Source organism: Sylvia atricapilla, chromosome 15 (assembly GCF_009819655.1).
Source record: "Sylvia atricapilla isolate bSylAtr1 chromosome 15, bSylAtr1.pri, whole genome shotgun sequence".
Taxonomy (NCBI): Eukaryota; Metazoa; Chordata; class Aves; order Passeriformes; family Sylviidae; genus Sylvia; species Sylvia atricapilla.
The window spans coordinates 1,582,010-1,603,343 of NC_089154.1; the positions used below are offsets into that span (position 1 = coordinate 1,582,010).

Consider the following 21,334-nt stretch of genomic DNA (forward strand, 5'->3'; position numbering starts at 1 on the left):
AGGTTAACAAAATTAATCCTCCTACTGATCCTTGCTATGTCCCACTAATCTCACTGCTATATCCTGAACTGCTCAATTACCTTTTGTCTTCAATTTCAGATGCATTTATCAACCCACAGATCAGTCTTTTGTGCAGGAAGCAGTTTCATATTGGATTCAAGAACATATTAGTGTGAGTATTTCTCATACTTATATTTCAATTTGCTAAGCTTGTTTAAATTTTCTTGGTTAATTTGCTTCTTGACATACCCTTTTAAGTGTACTTTCTCCACTGCTTATTTTTTGTCAGAGATGTCTTTCTTTCTAACCTCTATTCTTTCCTGATCTTGAAAAACTGTCTTCCAGTATTTGATAGTGTTGACTTTCTACTTTGCAGCACTTTATCTTTTCTATCCTCCTGCATTATTTGACTCCTTTACCATCCTTTCTTCACTCTAGGCAGAGAGCCTATATTCTTCTGAAGGACAGTCGCTCTGTTTTTCTCATTAGGAAACTGGTGATTTTCTTATGCCTGTTTTTTGTACCTCTGACTCTATGTCCCACTTTTTTTGATGGCAGGATTGATACCTACTTTGCCAGGTTTGGCATGATCAGTTGTATCTTGGTTCAGACATACTGAGAACACAAATGCAAAATCCCAACGCAGCAAAGTTCATGGCCTAACCCCCATGACACCCTTTGTATCACTTGGGTATTAATTCAAAAGGGGGCCAGGCATAAGTCTTATTCCTTTCATATAATCTGTTCCAAACTCATACGATCCCAGTTTCATGGATCTTTAACTGAGTCTACTCTCACAGATATTGTCTTTGCTGACAGTAGATTATGGAGAAGAAAGGGCTTTTTACACATTCATTAACACGTCAAGGGGCTGTCTTTAAGTGTATTACGACAGCAAGGGCCATATGTCTTTCACAAATGTAATTTAAAAAAGCCTAAACTAAATTCTGGCTGTAGAAACCCCTGTGCACTCTGTCCCAGGACTCTGTCATTCTGAGCTGCATTTTGTGTATCAGAAATCTCTTCTTTCCAGTGCCCACAGACCCTGTAGTCAATTACAAACCACACTGACATCCCAGAACAAGTCACTGCCTTTGGCAGTGGCTCAGGGGCTGGGATATCAGGAATAAACAATAAAACTGAAGCTCTCAGGCACAGTAGCTTCTTTGCTAAAGAGAGGCACATTCTTAGCAGTAACTGAATATGGCTGAAGATAAGAGTTTGATACCAGAGCACTGAGAAAGAATACAAAGAACACCACTCCTGATCAACAAGCTTGCTTAGAAATAGCATTTCTCTTTGGAAGAAAAGCTGAAAGAAGTTCTGCTTTGGAAGGGGCCTTTAGACAAAAACTTGGGTTTATAGATTTGTTATTTTAGATGATCCTATTCTATTTTAAACCTATCAGGTTAATTAAGGGTCATGTCATTTCTTTCACAGAAGAACTGATGCTCTGGGCTCCTCTTAGAAAGCATAGAAGTTAAACATGTGAGATGAGCACCCCAAAAACCTCATGGTAAATCCCCTCACATTCAGACAATTACCTTCCAGTCATCTGAGAAACTATGAAAGCCCCAAGCCCACAATACCCATTTCCTTTAAGCAGAGGTAGGGAGGGTGTGTCACATTTAAATAAAGAAGTGGACACAAAGGCACTTCTGTTTAAAAGCCTTCAGGGTACTCTGAAATGCCAGCAGGCAAAGCCTGGCTGAGCAGGAACCCGATAGCAGATGATAGTCTGCAACAGGCATGGAGTTTATACAACCTTGAACATTGATTACGAATTTCAGTTAAATATGTTTTGCTGAACAGCTTTCAGCCACAGCTTGTTGTATTTTTTTGAAGAGGGTCTTTGATGGCTAATTGGGGAGCAATATGAAATAAAAAAGAAGCATGAATAGCTTAAAAAAATATTTATACAGATTAGAGTGGAGTTCTATTTTAGAAAGTGGTGGACATGTGGAGGTTTCTGCAGGACCAAAATACTGCTAGCAGGTGAGTGTGTCACCACCACAGCAGTCTGACAGAAGTCCATTAGCTTAAAAAGGGGTCTTTTAGGACAGGAAAAAGGACAACATAATTGGGTAGTCTGGTTCATTGGAAACACCTCCTCTGTTTTCAACCTGGACACATCAGTTCCTTGAGAGAAGAAATACACATTCAACAGTATTTTGGATGACTTCCATTTTCAGTAATATTGTTATACATAGGAAAGGAGGTATGTTTGTCTTAGGCATTTTTTTCTTTGAAACAGACAGCAGAAGGAGAAATTACAAGAGGTAGTGAATTTAGCAAACCTGCACATAAAACAATCTTTCATAAGAATAAAATGCTGCATTTACAGCTGTAAATGTACACACCCGTATAAGTTAAAAATACAAAGCTACTTTGACTGTGTTTCTTGTTGTTTTTAAGTTCAGAGAATGAATTACTGAAGTGCTGGACTTAAAGTGGTAAACCTCATTGCATTGGCAAAACCAAACCTCTCATGCAGCACCAGGCTTTTGACTTAGCCCAAGTGAGAAAGTTAGACAGTTAGTGCAACCAAAGTGCAATTGTGTTCTTCACAGTGTGTACATTTTGACTGGCCTGTAAAGTGAATGTAGAAGTTCATGACTCTCCCAGTCAGCTTCTCTTGATGCTTGAAGAAAACATGATCTGCAACATACTGGGCCACAGCCCGACTTGGAATGGTTAGACCGGTGTTCATCAGACAGTGGAGAAAAGTCAAAGTCGGCTACCTGGAAAAGGAACATCAGAAAGATAATTTTTAGTTCAGTCCCCACTGGCTCAGCTCCAGCAAGAACACACTGGGCTACAAATGGCACTTGGTCCTCAACCCTTTTCACTCAGTCATTACAAATAGAGTTCTGATTTATGCCTGCTGTGCACATGGCTTATAGACAGTGTCTCTAGAGGAATATTATTTATATTGTGGCAGAGTGTAAAGGGTATTAGGTACTTTCCAAAGTACCATGAAAGCTACTTTTGATTTAAGAACTCATGCTTATTGCAAACACCTTTTGTAGCAAGTGAAAGTAGAGATGGAAGGGAACTGGGGAGGTGAAGGCCACATACAAGGGGTAGGTAACAATTCAGAGCTGCTTCAGGTAACATACCCCTCCTTTTTATTATCCTGTATCTTCATGCACTGTCTCCTTGCTTTCTTTCATGTAACTACTCTGAAGTAGATCCTCTTGAATGGATGCTTCAATGCAAGCATCTGCTTGGAAATATTAGCAAACTGCCCATTATTATTCTGGCAATTCAGAGTTCTCAGCAACAAGCCAGAAGCATGGCTGTTTCTTCTTTTGCCTTCGCTGTCTGGATTTTCTGGTGGAACAGATCACATGTACCAGGGAAATTCTCCCTCCTGCTTTGTTTGTCTGGGGATTAAAGAATCTTTCATATCAGATATCTTTCATGGCTGAAAGCTACCTAATTACTATCCCAGTTCAAAGTAAGAGCAACTGAATACCTCCACAAGATCTTTTTGTTGTGTGTTACTTCGAAAAGTCGTGTACAGCACCAGTATCAGCATCACTGAAAACAGAGCAGTGCAGAGCAGGACAAAGAAAGCTGGGTGGATTCCTAGGAAAAAGCACAAGGACACATTCCTGCAGTGACACAATACTCCAGAAAAAGGAAAGAGTGAGAATGAAACAATGAAGAAATTTTAGAAGTATTTTTAGAAAAAAAGAAGGAACGTGTGTAAGAAGGAATAAACTTTTCAGCCCCAATCACTCCAGGTTTCTCTGAAATCTCAGGAGTGGGAGAGGGGTTTGTGAGGGTCTTTCCCTTTATTCCCTCTTTTCTCTTGAAGAGCCTAAAAATCTCCACCCTGTTACATGTTAGCCCCTGAGTCCCCGGGTGTTTGTGGTACCCCAAGAGGATGGGAAGCAGTCTCACCCCCAGAGCAGCTGAGAGCCTCCAGCACAGGGGATTCAGCCCTGAATGCACACCAGAGCCCTCTGCAGTGAGCTGCCCTGTCTGTACACAGCTGGCTCACAGTGACACGGTGTGACCAGCCTGTGTCACAGCCTGGCTGTGCCCTGTCCTCTTCACTTGGCCACCCAACTGCTCTCCCAGCTGGTTTAGGGAGCCAAGAGGGTTGTGTGTGACCATGCATGTGGGAGCCAGCTGGTGCCACCAGCAGGAGGGACAGAGACTTGAAATGAGATGGAGGCCTAGAAAAATCTACCCTCAAAAATCTATAACTAAACTAAGCAAAAAGAATTGAGACTGCTTAACCAAGATATTGTTACAGACACTTATGTTTGCCTAGTTATCCTCTCTAACTACAAAACAAAAGCTGTACAATTTGAACTGAAAGATATTTCATTTAAGTAATACAGCCTTCCCAGTATACTTAGCTGCTTCAAGGCACTCTTGGGACTAAGGGCTCAGCAGAAGACAAGAAGCTCAGAGCAATTACACCAGGCACATTATAAATTCTCATTTCCCTTTTTATTCCTCTCCTTTTAGGGATCTACACCACATTCCTGAAACCTCATCTGCAGGCTGGTTAATCCCCGTTTGTCCCTACGGTGTTTGGGGCTGTCGGTGCTGCTCAGCCTCCCCGCGCTCACCTGCCGGCCGCACTTTGATGCCGTGGTACGTCTGCAGCACCGTCACACCATTCTCCACCCTGACACTGAGGCAGTACTGTCCCGCGTCCCTGAAGGTGTGGCTGAGGTTGTAGCAGGAGCCGCTGAGCTCCACCAGATGGCATTTGTCACCTTCAAGTGGAATGCACTCGGATTTTATAAGCCAGCATAATGCCAGCGGTGGGCTGAAACGATAAGAGCAAAAAGGCAAAACTAAAGAAGGTGAAAACTCTGCGAAAATTTCATCAGAGAGCTTGGTGAAAATAGCAGAGTGATTTTGAAACTAATAAAGCTAATCTAAATACAAATAAAGAATTAATTAACTGCACTGTTGTTTGGTTTATAGCATTTGCCAAATGAAAAATTCTCTGTGATGCTTCTATAAAGGCAGGTCTTTCAGTTGAAAGCTGAATACCTGCAAGGGTCATCAGCAGGCCACTGTGTGTAGAAAACTCCTTAGTCCTTCTTCAACAAAGATAAAAGGAATCTTTTTTCCTGTACTTCCAAGGGAAGGTCGTTTTTTCTTTGTCCTTCATACACAGAAATCACTGTCTACCACTGAAGCACACCCAAGACTTTTAATTAAAAAAAACCCACAAATGAAACTGGAAAGAATATAAGATGAGCTCTGTACAAAGGATTAGTAGCTGAAAAATGTAAGTAAATTTCAAGGATCACAACATTCCCTTACATTAACAAAAAGGGTTTTATTTGCTATCAAGCAATTTAGGGCAATCCACTTCATGTCTGTGTGGCTTCTCACCACATCTAATTGAAGCCTTTTATTTACCTTTCCAGATCCCTGTTTCAACTGATTCTGCTTGAACTCACCTTATGCACTATAGACTTTGATTCTGACAACAGGCAGAGCTTTTCTTTACCCTATTTTATTAGTATTTTGTTTCTTATCTTTTTACAACATTCTTTGCTAAAGAAAGAATCATCTTTATGTATTTAGCTCATTTTCTAGCTTTGTTTTTGATAACCAATCTTGTTGTCACTGCATCTCAAACTCTTGCAACAGCCCCAGTCCTGTGACTAGGAGGTCACCAAGCCTGCTCTTAGTGATCCCAGGTTTGCCTGTCATAGGTTTTGGCTGTTCACCTTTACTGGGATGCCATCTCCAGTTCCCATTCCTGGCAATTCCTTTCACTTTCCTTTCACAGCAAACTGTGCTGCTTTGTCTGTGGGGCCTGTTTATGCCTTTGGTAAATGACTCTGTTTGGGTGCTGCTCCCCCCAAAACTCCAATGTATTCTAATATTGCAACCTGAGAGAACTTGTGCTAGGATTGAGGTGGTCACAACTCTTGTTATTTTCCTGTGATACTTGCTGCATGGGGCTTCTATGTCTTATTCATCTTGTGGCAATCTGAACTTTGCCAGAATTACTCCCCAAACCTATTAATCCCCTATGCCAGTCAAGTTTTGCTGCTCTGCAACAGAACTTGGAATATAGTTCAATTTAATAGCAGGGAAATTGGTGAAGGTGAAAAGTTTTGAAAGAAGTTTTTGGATGTATTTCCCCCCACTATTTCTCTGGCTACTTGCCTTGTAGCATTCCCTTTACAAAGGGAAAATAACATTTGCTTTAGGAGGATTCTACTTTTCTGCAAAGATGCAGGGTCTTTCAGGCTGTTAGAGCTCATGGCATTTCAAGTCAAGAAAATGCAATATTCAACAGTATTTTTTGGGGGGAAGGAGGTAGTTTGGATTTTTTAAGATAAATGTTCTGTGGAGTTCAACTGACTATTTTTAGGAAACACTGGGGAAAAACACTTAAAGAGACAATTTTGGGCAGAAAAGAAGTTGTGTTTGCTACTTACGTGCCATTGATATGAAGAGATAAATTCAAGTTTTCCATTACATGAGTCTCTCTGGAGCCCACTATGTTAACACTTTTAACAGCATCTGGGAAGAAATGAAAAGCCAGTGTGTCACACCCCACATGTAAACTTGACTCTCACTGGTTTCCCAGTGAAGGTTTGTTTCCACAGACTTGCAGATTTGAGCTTCATCAGTCACGCAAATAACAGTATTTGTCTCACACCCCAAAAGGAAACCTACCACTAGAGATGTTGTAAGTTTTCTGACTTTTTGTCTGATTGCTTTTTAATATGTATAATCAGCTTTATTAATTATTTACATTTTTGGTTCTGTATTTATTTACTCCTGAAGCTGATCAAATCAATGAGACTTTCCTAATGCTTGATATAACTGATTTATTGTTTAGGGATAGTTGGTGTAAATTGAAAAACAAATCCACCATAATTCACCATAAATACTTTATTGTTTGAATTGTATGTGAGGCATTTACAAAAGGCAATAAAATTGTCTGCAGATTAAAAAGAAACTGAAGATTTAATCTGTTTCCACCCATTTTTCTGCCCCAGAGGAGCTCGCAGTCAGTTCTGCAAGGGAAACACTTCACTGGATGAGGTTGACCAGCCATTGCACATGAAACAATGTTGAAGTTGTGTTACTGCTCTAAAGCTAGATTGTATCTGTACACACCAGATTGTGTCTGCACATACAGGGCTAGCTCTGCATTGAAGGTGCAACATGTTTCATAATTACCCAAGAGCTCCAGAGCTGTGGTAAAATCCCCAGTTTTCTGCATAGTTTCTCTTTCGTGTATGATGCTCCCAATTTGCTCCCATTCAGCCACGACCTTCAGATGCACTGTGCGATTCCCCATCGAGGAGCAGTTGCAGTAGACAAAGGGTTCCTTGGTAATCTGGTAAACTCTGTGGGCAACAGGAAAAAACTTAGAATCAAAATTGCCTTTTACCAAGTGCTTGCATATTTCTGGTTTAAAAAATGACAAGCTCTAATATATTTTCTTTACAGACAATGCTCCAGTGGCTGTGATTCTAATTCTACTTTATGTCTAGATAAATGAGGATTTATGTCTGTGGTATTACCTATAGAACTATAATTAGTACAAGATCCAGAGTAAATCTCTGCATTTTTAATTAAAGAAACTAAAGATAATGCTAAAAGAAGTCACAAAATTGAATAGGGATCGTCAGTAAATTATGAAAACAACTTTTATAGCAGGCAGACTATTAGCTAACTGATTTAATTGGAATTTTTCTCTAGATGAACATCTGAGTTAGAGCCATCTTGAATACTCATTAAAGCAAAGAAGGTAGCCACATGTACCCGTCTCCAAAATCCCAGTTGTAGACAAATGATGCTGACTTGAAGTAAAGACTTGGGTCATGAAGAGAGAAGGAAATCCGGGTCACTGTGTCCATGGAGGAGCCAGAACCACGTGTGGTAACTCTGCTGTCTTCTATCTGGGCAATGGTGAGGTTCCCTGTGATAAATTCTGCAGAATAAAAAGGGGGAAGAAGAATGACAACATATGTGACAGAAGAATGTGTGACAGCATATATGGCAGGAGAATGACAGTATGCTTCAACAGCACACTCTGTGTGTACCAAAACATTCTTTCAGATATTCTGTGTAAGTCTTTCTGTTTCCTAGTCCAAGTGCTTGTGTATTTTATAGCTATTACTCAGTGTTGTCACACGTGTGAATGAGGCAGTGAAATTAAAATATTTACTTAGAGTTATACTATGGGTCATGATAAAACATCCTATAGAACTAAGAGAAATAATCCTGGACTGAGTGAGCTGAATATAAACTTTCACTATTGATTTAAAAATAACTGGTATTAATACCAAGCATCTAGATTCAGAATCAGGCCAGTACACATACTCGTCATGTTTGGAATGGTGGTTTCTTGTTTGTTTTGTGGGGTTTTTTAATGTCGTTTTCCCCCCTTTATTATTATTATTATTATTATTATTATTATTATTTTTCCCCTCAAACAGAAATTAAGATTTGAGTTTGTGAATAATAGATGTACTATATATTGTGAATACAGAAAGGGGGCAATGTTTTTGTCTGTGAGAGGTTCTATTTTGGAGAATGAGTGGCAATGACTGACGGATCTAAAAAAATCCTCTCTAACCTATGAATAAAGAGGTGTTTTGATGAGACACTTATCAGCTCGTTATAAAATTAATGGGCTATTGACTACCAGTAACAGACTCTTATCCTATTAACAATTCATTAAATCTGGTTAACAGCTTTCTTGGTGATGCACAAGTAATAATAGCAATTACTGATGGAATGGGGCTGTCAATCAGAGATTAGGTTAACCATAGCATACCAGTGGTAAACTTGTAAAAGACCAAAACATATTTATGATTATGAATATTCCCAGAAAACTGAAATTGCACTTTGCAACATTTAGAAATGCAGCCATGACTTCACATTCAATTTCAGTACACTCAGACAGAGCTTTAAAAGAAAAAGTCATGCTCTGCTGTGCTGATGCCCTAAGATTTGCTGTGTCATGCAACAGGGAAAAGCACCAGATTGTCACTGCTGATGGCCATCCTAACTTTAGGTCTAGAAATGCTGCGAGGCAGTAGAAGCAGCATTGTTCTAGGAGTCTGAGCATCACTGACCCATGCTGATGTGTGCACTGCAGCTGCTGAAGCATCTGGTTTCTAGTTCAGTTTGTCTAAGTGACAGAGGCAGGAAAACATGGGCAGCATTACATTTTCTTCCTGGATGCAGAGAGATTGGAGTGTGGCTGTAGTGGTACTAACTGCACCGTGCCACCCAAACCCACCTTCAGCCACAGGGCTACAAATCAAACTCTATTGTCAGAAGCCATATGTACACTGGCTTTCCTCCTGATGCTGGCAAGGGCATATATACCGAGTTCCTGGAGAGCTACAGGTTGTAAAGTCATTTTACCCATTTTACCTGTAATCTGAAGCACGGTGATGTTTCTTACAACCGGCCGACACAACCAACAGTTTTTGTGAGTCACCCAGACAGACACAGGGAAAGTGCCAGGAAATTCACCAGTGACATTAATTACAGAATTTAACTGCTGCTCGGATTTCTCTATCAGAATCAGAGGAGCATAAATCCAGTTAAAGTGATACAAGTTTGATGTGTCATTTTCATTCTTCATTCTTAGCCTGGCCTGAACAGTAGCTTGGGCTCCTGTTGTGACGGGTCCATTGTTGGTTATTTCCAGGCGATACAACTCTGTGGAAAACAGAAGAAAATGAGCAAACCAAACCTTGTCATATGGCACTTGAAATTTCATTGATTTTTTAAATACATTTTCGCTAGTCAGCTCTAGTTATATGACTCACAATGACACTCATCCCAACAAAACCTTTACCATCATAATTTTTTACTGTTTAAATATCTGGAACAGAAACTGTGTATATTGTCACTAATGATCTAACATGATCACTAGACTTCCAGCTACTGGAAGTGGCTCTAATCTCTGTCCTAAAAAATATAAACTTTCAAACTCAGGTGAGATTTCATGCACTAGATTCCTTTGCTACCTCTGTTAAAAAGTTTCTCTAACTTTCCTCATAAGTAAACATAAAAAAACTCAATAAAACATTTTCTGTGCTATGATTCACCTTAAATTTCCTTTTCCAGAGAAGGACCAAAAATCCAAATGAAAGTTGTACCACACTCTAAGTGGCAGATGAGTTGCTGTCCAGAGGGACCTGGACAAGCTCAAAAAGTGGGCCCATGGAAACCTCATGGGGCTGAACAAGTCAGAGTGCAAGGTGCTGCATCTGGATTGGGGCAACCCCTAGTATTCAGTACAGGCTGGGGGATGAAGGGATAGAGAAGGACTTGGGGGTAGTGGTGGATGAAAATCTGGACTTGAGCCAGCAATGTGCACCCAAGAAAGATCTGAGGCTCCTGGTTGAGGGAGGTGATGTTTCACAATGAGGGCGGTGAAACACTGGCACGGGCTGCCCAGGATATTAATACAAGGTCTTTCAATACATTCAAGGTCAGGTTGGATTGGGCTCTGAGCTACCTGATCTAGCTGAAGATGTCTCTGCTCATAGCAGGGGGTTGAACTAGACCATTACAGGTCCCTTCCAACCCAAACCATGCTATGATTCCACGAAACATCAAGGCATGAGTGGTGCAGGACCTGTGATATTGAACCAGCTCTGCTGCTCTGAATGACTCACCATTATCTTCTCGCCATGTTTACTCAAATTACTTACAATAGCCTATGTTGAGTTTTGTGGAAAGGATACATTAATTTTTTTTTTTTTAAATAGCAGTGCAGCAGCATTACAGGATGTACATACGTTAAACAACAAAATCAAGCCCCAAAACAAAAGGAAATGCAAAATAGCTGTGAATTGGGACAATGCTGGGAACAGGATCTGGTTGCTTGCCCCCAACATGGAGCAAATTCCCTTCCCTGTATCAGAGCTCTGCCCGGCTCTCCTCTCATCAGCAGTGCTGGGCAGAGCAGCAGAGCTGGGGGCTTCTAATGCAAGCACTTTCCTTACCCTCTTTCAGCAGCCCCCAAACTACTAACAGGGACCTGAATCTCTGGCCTTTAGAAACTGCATTGCTCATTTATCCATGACCCTTATTATGAAGGGAGCACTGGGGCCAGCTAACTCCTGTGCTGGCTTTTCTGCACCCATCAGCTTGGGATGGGATGAAGGAGACAGCATTTGTGCCTGCATTTTATCGTACGGATCACAGGGGCTGAGCAATACTGGCGGCAGAAGATCTGTGAGAAATGAACTGCAGCACTGATGCCTGAGGAAGAACTCCACTGTTCCCATCTCACAGCACAAGAAATGGCCCTGAGTTCAGTTTTTTGAGTTAACAGAGAAATGATCGTGATTTGATGAAACGTGGCAGAGGGAGGTTTCATGTCTCTAGAAGATTCAGACTACGCTCCCCTTGGTTTCAGCAGAATTCGGGAAAAAAATAGCTGACTACCTCATGCTTATCTAGCACTTCTCCTTGGAGGTTATCACGGTGCTTTACAAATCAGGGCCGTAGCAGCCCAACAGCTGCAGCAGCTGGAGGTTCAGCGGCTAACCCAAGGTCACCCGGGGAGTGACCGGCACAGCGAGACACTCCATCCACTTCAGGGATTTCTCCTGCCTTTTCTCTCAGCAGAGCTGTGGGAGCTCTGGAGTCCCACGGCGAGGGGCAGCAGCTGCCCAGGTGCCTTGTGACCCGAGGCGCGGGCTCAGCGGAGGAAGCAGAAGTGCAAATTTGGGTTAGAAGTGCAAAGCAGAACCGCGGCCGCCCGGGATGCCCGCCTTCACTGCAGGCACCAAGATCGCAGCGCCTGAGAATAAAGTCTGGAGTGGAGGCAGCGCGTCCAGAGCCGCTTCCATCCCATGTCACATCCATCAGACTCGGGCAGGGAACCACCCCCAGCCGTGATTGCAGCTCACTCCTGAGGTCTGAGCCCTCGCCCCCCGCGCCCCTCGCCCGCTCCGCGGCGGCGATGCCAGCGCAGACCGGCGGCCCCTTACCTGCGGCCGGGGAGCGACCGTGGCCGAGGTGCAGCAGCAGCAGCAGCGCACAGAACAGCCGCGGCATGCTGGGCGCCTCCGGGGCCGGCTGTCGGAGCGGGAGCGGCTCTGGCCGCGCCGTCCCCGCGGCACTGCGGCTCCCGGGCCGCTCCCCCGCGGCAGCGCCCAGCCCGCCTCCCCCGGGGGCAGAGCCTGCGGGGCGCCGCTGCCGCCGGCTTAAACAAACAGCCGATACAAACCACAAATGCCTCCCGTCTGCCGAGGGCCCGGGGACACCCGGAGCGTTGGGGAAGGGGTTTGCGCTGCGCTTGGGCTGCCGCAAGCACACATGAAGTATTCCTGCGGTGGCGCGGGATGCCGCTGCCGGGGGCAGCTCGGCGGCTGTTACCGGTCCCGCAGCGCTCCGAACGGCCCGCAACGGGAGCGCTGCTGAGAGCAGCCACAGCAACAGCGCCGGAATGTGGTTTTCTGGTGTTCTTTTTTTGTCGTTTTATTTTGTTTTTACCTGTTTTGTTTTGTATGTTTTGGTTTTAATTCGTTTACTCGTATTTTTTTGTTTTCTTAAACTCAACATCCGAAGCCCTTTCTCGCTCCCGGCCGCCGTTCCGTTCCCTGTGGCGGACCAGTCTCCGCGCGTTTCGCTCCCGCGGGCCAGCGGCGGGGCGGGGCGGGCCCTGTGCCGGCCGGGGGCAGCGGCCTCGGCCCCTCCGCCCGGTAACTCCCGTCCCGCTGCCACCGGCTCAGCGGAGCCTCCGGGGCCGGGCGGGGCTCGCCTCGGGCGGCGGGCGCTGGCGGCGGAGAGACCGCCGTGGCGGGGCGGGTCGCGGCGGGGCCGTGCCGGGGCCGGCTGCGGGCAGCGGGCGGTGCGGCGGGGAGAGGCGCGGGAGGCGGCCCCGGGAGGAGGCGGCCGGAACTGAGCTCGGGCGCTTCCGTCGCGCCCATGCGCTGCCGGCGGCCTCCGGGAGCAACAAAGGCGGGGAGCGGGGGCCGCGCCGGGCCGTCCCGGGGAGCCGCGGGGTGAGGGGCGCGGCGGCGGCGCCGCGGCGGGGCCCGGGCCCGGGCGGGGGGAGGCGGGAGCGGCGCGCCGCGGGCGGGAGGGAGCGGCCGGAGGCCCGGGGCCGAGCCCGGCACCGGGAGGGCTGAGGGAGCGGGGAGGCGCCGTGCGGCCGCTCACCGTGCCCGTGTTCGCAGGGCGGAGATGGGCTCGGCGTGATGGCGCCCTGGCTGCGCGGAGAGAGCCGGCGGGGAAGGTGAGGGCGGCGGGGCCCGGGCCTGGCCCCGGGCGGGACTGACGGCAGCGCCCCGGGGGAGGAGGGGGAGCTCCCTGCAGCTAGAGGGGATTTCAGGGGTCCTTACGGCCGAGACGGGCAGCCTGTGGCAGGACAGCTGCTGGGATGTGTCCGGGGGTAGCTGGAAGTTCGGGATCTGGCCTGGGCGAAAAGCAGGATGACAGGTGTTCGGTGTTGGGAGCATCCCTGAGCCTGGAGCATCCCTGAGCCTGGAGCATCCCTGAGCCTGCAGCATCCCTGAGCCTGGACCCTGCTGCTGGGAGAGGAAACCGGGCAAAACACGCGAATGTCTGTGCTGTGAAAAGCTCAATAACCCCTTTTATCTGTTAGTGCAGTCCTGTCACAGTGGGTGCTCTACACGCTTGGTGTTGTGTTTGTAAGCCCAAGTAAATGTCCCAGTTGTGGTGTTTTGGAAAAGTCTCTTCAGTGTGTCAGAAGAACGGATGTAGGTGATGGGACAGCTGCTGGTAACAAGCCTTATGAACTAAAAAATACTTCTGTATTCTTTTGTAGGTGTATTGATCTTGATTTTATGTACTGAAAGCTGATCTGTCCTCCTCCAAGATGGCATTTGTTTCAGCACAAGGGCCTACGGTGGTGGACCAAACCACCTTGATGAAAAAATACCTTCAGTTTGTGGCTGCTCTTACAGATGTCAATACACGTAAGAGACTTTTTTCTTATTGAAAATTGCAGCTCTTCAGTAGTTTGTTTCATAAATGCTGCAGACTTCTTCAGGTAGTTGATAAATGAGATGGTGAAGGCTGTCCAATTCACTTTGAAGTTTGAGTTGTGATTTTTGAAGAAGCAAAATGATGAGAAACACTTGCGTGAGCCTAAGTGAGTGAGCTGTGTGTGTGTGTGCAGTTGTGTGGTCGTTGTTTGGGAGAGCTGTGTGCCTTATAATTGGGCAGTGATAGCTAAACTGATAAGATCTGATTGCTTCTTTGATCAGTGAACCTGGTGTTTTCCTTCATGACCTGGTTTTGTACTCATATTTTTTTTTGCTTGAATTTCCATTTTCAGCTGATGAAACCAAATTGAAAATGATGCAAGAAGTCAGTGAGAATTTTGAGGTAAATAAAAGGATAGCAACCCTAAGCAACAAAAAATCCCAACTTTCTGCAAGGGCAGCAGAACTGAATTTCTGATCTTATGCAGTTAAAGTATTCATAGTAGTATCCTCTGACCTATGATTTATATGGTTACAAGTCAATGATTTTAGGTTGGTATTTAAGAATTTACCAAGTCGTTGAAGAATTATGTTTGGACTTAGAGAGCTTTCATTGCCAAATCTTTATTCATTACGCATTTAAATAAAAGTTAAGTAAAAGACTTTTTGTATATATTTTTTTGAATGCTACGAAATGTCTGTATGTAAAGCTTTCTTTTATTTAGTTCAGATGTGTATTGTATCTTTGTGAAACAGAGGCCCTTCTGATTCCTCTGCATGTTCCATGGTGTGGAAGTGAGAGAGGAGCTGTCAGATGCAGAATCTGACATCAGGAGTGGAGATGTCTCCAGTGACATCTTCTGCATAGTGTTGGATCATCATTTTAGATGAGCAGCAGACAAAATGTGAAACACAAGTTAATCCAGCCTTGTGATAGCAGAAATTACACTTTAGTTGAATACTTAGTTGTTATATGCCTGTTCTGAAGTTATAGAAAACTACAAATCATTCTTGTCTAATCATTATCTGCTTAAGCTATTTCTAAAACAGTTTATCTGACTAAAAGAATAGTTTTGACTGCTTAGTCTGGTGATCTGTTTAGAATCTGAAGACTTAGTTGATTCTCTTTGCTCTTCAGTAGGGAAGAACTTGTTCAGTATTTGTTTTGGTAATGTTCTCTTGGAACTCACTCGGTTCTGTAGTGTGTCAGCAGATACTTAGTCACTGAATCTATTCAAAATTCACTGAAAATCTTTAATAGTGGCTTTGAATGTAACTGAATATAAACTGTGTGATGTCTATATTACAAGTCCCCATTATTTTGTTCTTAATTAGAATGTGACATCATCCCCTCAATATTCTACGTTCCTGGAACACATCATCCCTCGGTTTCTCACCTTTCTACAGGATGGGGAAGTTCAGTTTCTGCAGGAGAAGCCAGCACAGGTAATGTGTGGAGCATCTCCTGCCTTTTTGCTGTGAAGTCCTTGATTAACCTAATGAACTCATTTAAGACTTGTTAAAAATACATCTGTCCTTTGGAATGGAACTGAAAAAGTCCTGTTTCTAAATAAGTTACTTAGAAACTTTGCTAATCTGGGCTTCTGTGAAAAAGAAGGAAAAGTAGGTGCAACAGGATTTGCTTTCTTACTGAAATATTACACATTGTTACAAATTACTGACTTTACTGAAGGTTAGGAATGAAAGGCAAAAGTTGAATCTTTGTCCTTAAATACTTAAAATTGCATTCCTTGAAAGAAGTTTGATTTTTCAACTGTACATTTGTTAATTTTGCCTCATTCACATAGATGGGTGGTAGGAAGGGTTTTGTCTTTGTATATAGGCCTATGTCTACATAAAATAAAATGGCTTTTTTTCTATTTCAACATGCAGAATTATTAAGCTGAAAAAGATGCTGCAACCAATTGTTGGGCTTTGTAGGCTCTTCAGAAAGTTCTGTCATATTATTATTTTTCCTTTTTTTTTTTTTTTTTTTTTTTTTTTTTTTTTTTAACAGCAACTCCGGAAGCTTGTGCTTGAAATAATTCACAGAATACCAACAAATGAACATCTTCGTCTTCATACCAAAAATATCCTGTCTGTGATGTTCAGATTTCTAGAGGTATTTTTTACTTCCTCTTTAAAACCATTGGAAATTTTCAGAAATATTTTCATCTATTTCCTTCATCTCCAAAATTTGCTGGGGGTAGGATTTTCAATAGCTGTGCTGCCAGAGCAGGAATGGGAGCACCTTCTGTTTAGGCTTCACCCATGCCCACTCCTGTCACCTACAGGTTTTCTGTGTGTTCTCTTCTGCCCTTTAGAAACTTGGCTCTTACAAATGCAGGGAGCTGTTCTCATGGGCAAGATTTTCTGGCAGATGGCTTATTCTTGGGAGTTTATTTTCTGTCTTGGAGTTCACAAAACTGTCATTTGAAGCTCACATGGGGATCTCTGTTTGAGGGGCAATGGAGACAGATCTGATGGTGCAGAGTGGTTGAAATGTCTGGGTTTTATTGCCCCAGGGGTGGATTTGATTTCAGCTGTATATTGACATATTGATATATTTCAGCTATGTATTAATTTCAGCCATACTCTAGGACTGCAGAGTATCCAAGGAAGGATGTCTTGCTCATGCAAATCTGTGTTAATGGGGCACTTTAGATTGTGGAGAGGAGTATAATTTTACAGGGTTTTGAAGAACCCACTGAGTAGCTGAAGAATTCAGCAGTAGTGGGCTCACTAAAAAGTTTCTTTCTTTTTTTCTTTTTTTTTCCCAGACGGAGAATGAAGAAAATGTACTGATTTGTTTAAGAATAATTATTGAATTGCACAAACAGTTCCGACCAGCAATCACTCAAGAAGTGAGTCTCTTGTTACACGGTGTAAAACTTGCTGCCATGCTCTTCAGAATTGCTATGTTGTTCAAGTGGGTTGATTGGTTAGTTTTGCTGTTGCTCTTTTATGTTGCCTGACCTGTTGTGGCAACCATATGTTTAGGTTTTTTTCCTTTTTTTATCTTAAAGTAATTTTTAAAAGATGATTGCATAATGCTAGGACTCTTGGGGAAAAATACCCAAACTGTTAAAGCTTAGTTATACCTTGGTTTAAGTGTTTATGGACAATATGATCAGTCTTAGGAATAAAATTCCCACACAAAGGAATAGAATTGATGCCTTTTTAGTTTGTAAAGTAAAATCCTGAAGAAGGAATTTGCTCTCATTGACTTCCTCCTGCCTCCCTTCTTCTCTCCCGTGACTCATCAGGGGGAATTTGGAAGTTTGCATTGTTATTCTCTTGCCTTTCACTTTGATTTTCTCTTGGGAAGACTTAGTTGTTTCATAGTAATTATGCCTAACAGTACTGTATTGGAACTGTGTAGAGATGATAGGTAGATGAGATTCTTTCCAAGTGAAGTTTGAATAATACTGACAGAGCAGAAGGAGGTAGGAGAACATCTTCAGATTATTTTCATTTATCGTGAAAAATATACTGTACTGGTGAGTAGAGATTTTATGTATTTGTACTGTTAATACAGAGATTCTAAAATTGTGACTTTAAAATTATTTAAAAAAAATATTTATAGTAGCTGACTTCTTCCTTCCTAGATTCATCATTTTTTGGACTTTGTGAAGCAGATTTACAAGGAGCTTCCGAAAGTAGTGGTAAGCTTTTTATTTCTTAAATTGCCCTTGCTATAGTCAGAAAACTAGTTTTTATTTCTTAATTTCATCTCTGAAAGATACCGACAGAAAAGAATGATTTCTTTTATTCTTCTTAATTATTACTGACATAAAATATTATTTTGCATCTAGTGATACAAAGTAAATATAGTTTAAAAAATGGAGACATTTAGATTTTGATTTAGAAAACCTTCTGTTTCTGGCACACTGTTACTGGTAGGAGAAAACTGGGGTGAGCTGAGGTTGTGGATCAGGATGAGGTGGCTGCAGTTGTCTCAGTGTCCTGTTTTTGAGAGAAGGATGAGGTCCTGAAGGGAGGCCAGGTCTGATCCTCTCTGCCTGATACAGAGTAACTCTGGGGATGTTTTCTTTAGCAGAAGAACTGCTTTGGCTGGGGGAACTTTTCTGCTTCTCCCTGCAGTGGGACAGGCTGCAAGGTGTGTGTCTGGCCCAGGCAGAGGCTGCAGTCAAACATCACGTGCAGAGAGGAGAAAACTGCTCTGGAGGAAAATTATCTGGAGGAGTTCTGAGGAGATGGATGGCCTTTCCACTGTTACTGGCGTGATGATGTTTTTCTTCTGCTCTCTGCTCGTAGAATCGGTATTTTGAGAACCCTCAGGTGATTCCAGAGAACACTGTTCCCACTCCTGAGATGGTTGGCATGATTACAACCATCGTGGTGAAAGTGAACCCTGAGCGAGAGGACAGCGAGACGAGGACAGTGAGTGTTCTGACTGCTCTGAACTGGGGGACTGTCTGTAGCACAGGGCCACGGATCATGGGGCCAGGCAAAAGTAACAGACTTTCTTTTTGCTTGTTTTTCTTATCAAAACTTTCCTGTAGAAGTTGATTGAAACTTTCCAGATATTTTCTGTGCTGCTGGAATTACAGGATTTTTATTTAATGTAATACCCAATGTTTTTGTGGTAAATGTTATTATTATTAAATACAGTGATACTAAAATGAGCAGTTTCTGTAAAACTGTGCTTTACATACTCTTTTGAGTTAGTAATTAGACTGTTTATAAAGCATGTATTCTTTCTTTCAGCATTCAATAATTCCCAGAGGATCTTTATCACTAAAGGTCTTGGCTGAGCTACCTATTATTGTTGTTCTCATGTATCAGGTTAGTACACTTCAGTATTTTGCATGTAAATACTTCATTACTGAATGGCTTGTGTAACTTCTGTTGGCTAACATTAGTAAAAATGAATGTGATATACTTTTGAAATTAAAATATTGTCTAAAAATAAGCTGGTGAGCTGTCATGATTTTTTTCTGATTAGCTCTCCAGTAATTTGACTGCGAGTGTGACTTGTTAATTTCTCTAATAATACTTTTTTTTTAAGCTCTACAAACTGAACATTCATAATGTAGTGGCTGAATTTGTGCCCTTGATTATGAACACTATTATAATACAAGTTTCTGCTCAAGCAAGGTAAGTATTTTGTTGATATTAACGGTATTTTGATGATACTTAAACCTGTCATTCAGTATTGCTCAAAATATTTTTATCTTCTATCTTGTGATTTTTGATTCTAGTCTTTCTGCTTTTAATCTCAAAAGTAGCAATGAGTATTTGAGTAAAAATTACCAAGGTTCTGTAGATGGAGTTATTGGCATTATATGTCATTGGTAAAGTCCATAGTTGTGCAGTAAGTCCCAGTTTATTATTTGATAATGAATTTTTTTTTAAATGGAGTTTCTGACAAAAATCCATGTTGTCACAGACAGTGAGGAAGACCCTGGGAGTGTGAACACTTGCTGTTGTTTAATTTTTGATACCATCAGTAATATATTTGTGCCCTTCCAAGCTTACCTGAGGCATTGTGATGTTGCAGGGATAGGCACTGCTTTTCCTGCCTGAGAGAGGGATGTTTCTGAAGAGCAGCAAGTGGTTCTGGTCAGGGCAGTGGGAGCAAGATCTCTGCCTTTCCCTGTCTGCCTGGATGACCTCATTGAGTGGTTGAAGCTTGAGAGAGACAGACAAGTCTGTGGGAGGGAATATTACTCAGAGAAAAATTTGCCCCAGTTAGGGCAACTGAGGCAAATGTGTGCTGCTTTGTATTGGCCTGGCTTTCTGTAGAAAGGTGCTGCTGGGAATTTGAATGGCTTGTTGAAAATGGGCTCTTCCAGAGAGATTGTGTTCTTTTAAGATGCAAGAACTTCACTACAAGATGATGTAATTTGAAACTTCACTGAATTTTCTGAGTGAAACTACTAAAGGGGAGGAGCAAAATTGTAACCACTGTTCAATTTAATTTCAGACAACATAAACTTTACAACAAGGAGTTGTATGCTGATTTTATCGCTGCTCAGATTAAAACATTGTCTTTTTTGGCTTACATCATCAGAATTTACCAGGTAGGATGAATTTTTATTACTTTGGTGCTTGATGCAGCAGGTTTCTAGTTGCTTTATGGCAGACAAGTGACCTGCATGACTGCAGTGTATCAGGGGTTGGAGACAGGAACATTTGTGAAGAATATCTGAAGGTGGAGGTGTACTTGGTTATCCTTTCAAAAGTATCCTCATGTGAATACAAAGTAAAAATATGCCATTCCCCCTTCCTGGGCATGTATGGAATGACTATTGTATTTTAGTTTTAGGATTGGATTTTGGAAGGGAAACTGGTAAATTTTAATGGAGTGCTATTTTGCAAATGTAACACAAACTTTAAGAATAGAACGCTGTAGTAGTTGTACTCATGTTATTCTTTTTTTGTTGCAGGAATTAGTGGCTAAATATTCTCAGCAAATGGTAAAAGGAATGCTGCAGCTGCTCTCCAACTGTCCAGCTGAAACAGCACACCTCAGGAAGGAACTCCTGATTGCTGCTAAGCACATCCTGACAACAGACCTGAGGAGCCGTATGTAGCACTTTTTATAAGTGTACCTGTAAACTGGAAAGATTTCTGCTATTTCTGTCAATTTAAGAGGCATATTACTTATTTATATTAGATTATCACGAGATGCCAGGCCAAGTAGAATTGTTCTATGCAGGGTTGCCCAACCTGACATTTCCAGTAACTCATTAGTTATATACAGAAAGATTTTCAAAGTTGTTAATAACCTGAGCATTTTTTTCTTTTTGCAAATATAATTGGCTTTTACTAGGTATTGCAGTGTTACTCAAGGGGCAAGTGTCAGTGGAGTAGACAATCACAAGAGATTGTTTAAAAATTTCCTTGTAAGTGGCACTGCCTTTTAAAAGCTTCAGGAATTAATCTGGGGATAAAATAACTTTCTAACTTTAGGTTTAAATAGCTAAGTGGCTAAGTTTAATGCTCAACTATCTTATTTTGATTATTTCCTTTGTCAGTGGTTGTGTATGGCTTTTTCATTTTCCTGGTTTTTTTAAATTCTAGAGTTTATTCCATGCATGGACAAGCTGTTTGATGAATCTATACTGATTGGCTCTGGATACACTGCCCGGGAGACTCTGAGGTATGAGAAAGTTTGGAGTAACTATCTGAGTGCCTGCCAGGGCTGCTTACTTTGAAAATTATTAATATTTACAGCAGCTTCTGTATAGGGTCCTAAAGCTTTGCTTCAAGTAACTAATTTTACTGGATTGTTTTATTGGCAGAGCTGCTGCTGCTGCTGTAATGGGGGCTGTTGTTTAACACTTTGATGGCACAGCATGGAAATGTGAGTGTAGGACAAAATAAGAAAAATGGGTGAAATGAAGATGATTTCAGTTTTTTGAATTGTGCAG

General features: G+C 42.5%; 2 protein-coding genes, 1 long non-coding RNA gene and 1 other non-coding gene across 4 annotated transcripts in view; 2 read left to right on the plus strand and 2 right to left on the minus strand.

The window, feature by feature from the left end:
* LOC136367873 (uncharacterized) overlaps positions 1-21,334 on the minus strand; it is a 505,302-nt gene that overhangs the window by 189,906 nt on the left and 294,062 nt on the right. The gene's annotated exons all lie outside the window — the stretch shown is intronic.
* TMEM130 (transmembrane protein 130) lies at positions 2,170-12,039 on the minus strand. Its single transcript, XM_066329608.1, has 8 exons — positions 11,973-12,039; positions 9,394-9,684; positions 7,771-7,939; positions 7,183-7,352; positions 6,432-6,516; positions 4,590-4,792; positions 3,479-3,591; positions 2,170-2,741 (listed from the first exon to the last, which is right to left on the minus strand). The coding sequence occupies exons 1-8, from the start codon at positions 12,037-12,039 to the stop codon at positions 2,565-2,567; spliced, it is 1,275 nt and encodes a 424-aa protein (XP_066185705.1). The 3' UTR covers positions 2,170-2,564.
* TRRAP (transformation/transcription domain associated protein) overlaps positions 13,780-21,334 on the plus strand; it is a 75,591-nt gene continuing 68,036 nt past the window's right edge. Inside the window, 12 exon segments of the mRNA XM_066329690.1 lie at positions 13,780-13,925; positions 14,288-14,337; positions 15,270-15,380; positions 15,952-16,056; positions 16,715-16,798; positions 17,543-17,599; positions 18,213-18,338; positions 18,666-18,743; positions 18,967-19,055; positions 19,885-19,981; positions 20,348-20,486; positions 20,985-21,063. Of these exon segments, the coding sequence (XP_066185787.1) occupies positions 13,826-13,925; positions 14,288-14,337; positions 15,270-15,380; positions 15,952-16,056; positions 16,715-16,798; positions 17,543-17,599; positions 18,213-18,338; positions 18,666-18,743; positions 18,967-19,055; positions 19,885-19,981; positions 20,348-20,486; positions 20,985-21,063 (1,115 nt within the window). The 5' untranslated portion in view covers positions 13,780-13,825.
* LOC136368269 (small nucleolar RNA ZL1) lies at positions 14,063-14,207 on the plus strand. The gene has a single exon (XR_010744815.1). It is a non-coding gene; the product is annotated as a small nucleolar RNA ZL1 (small nucleolar RNA).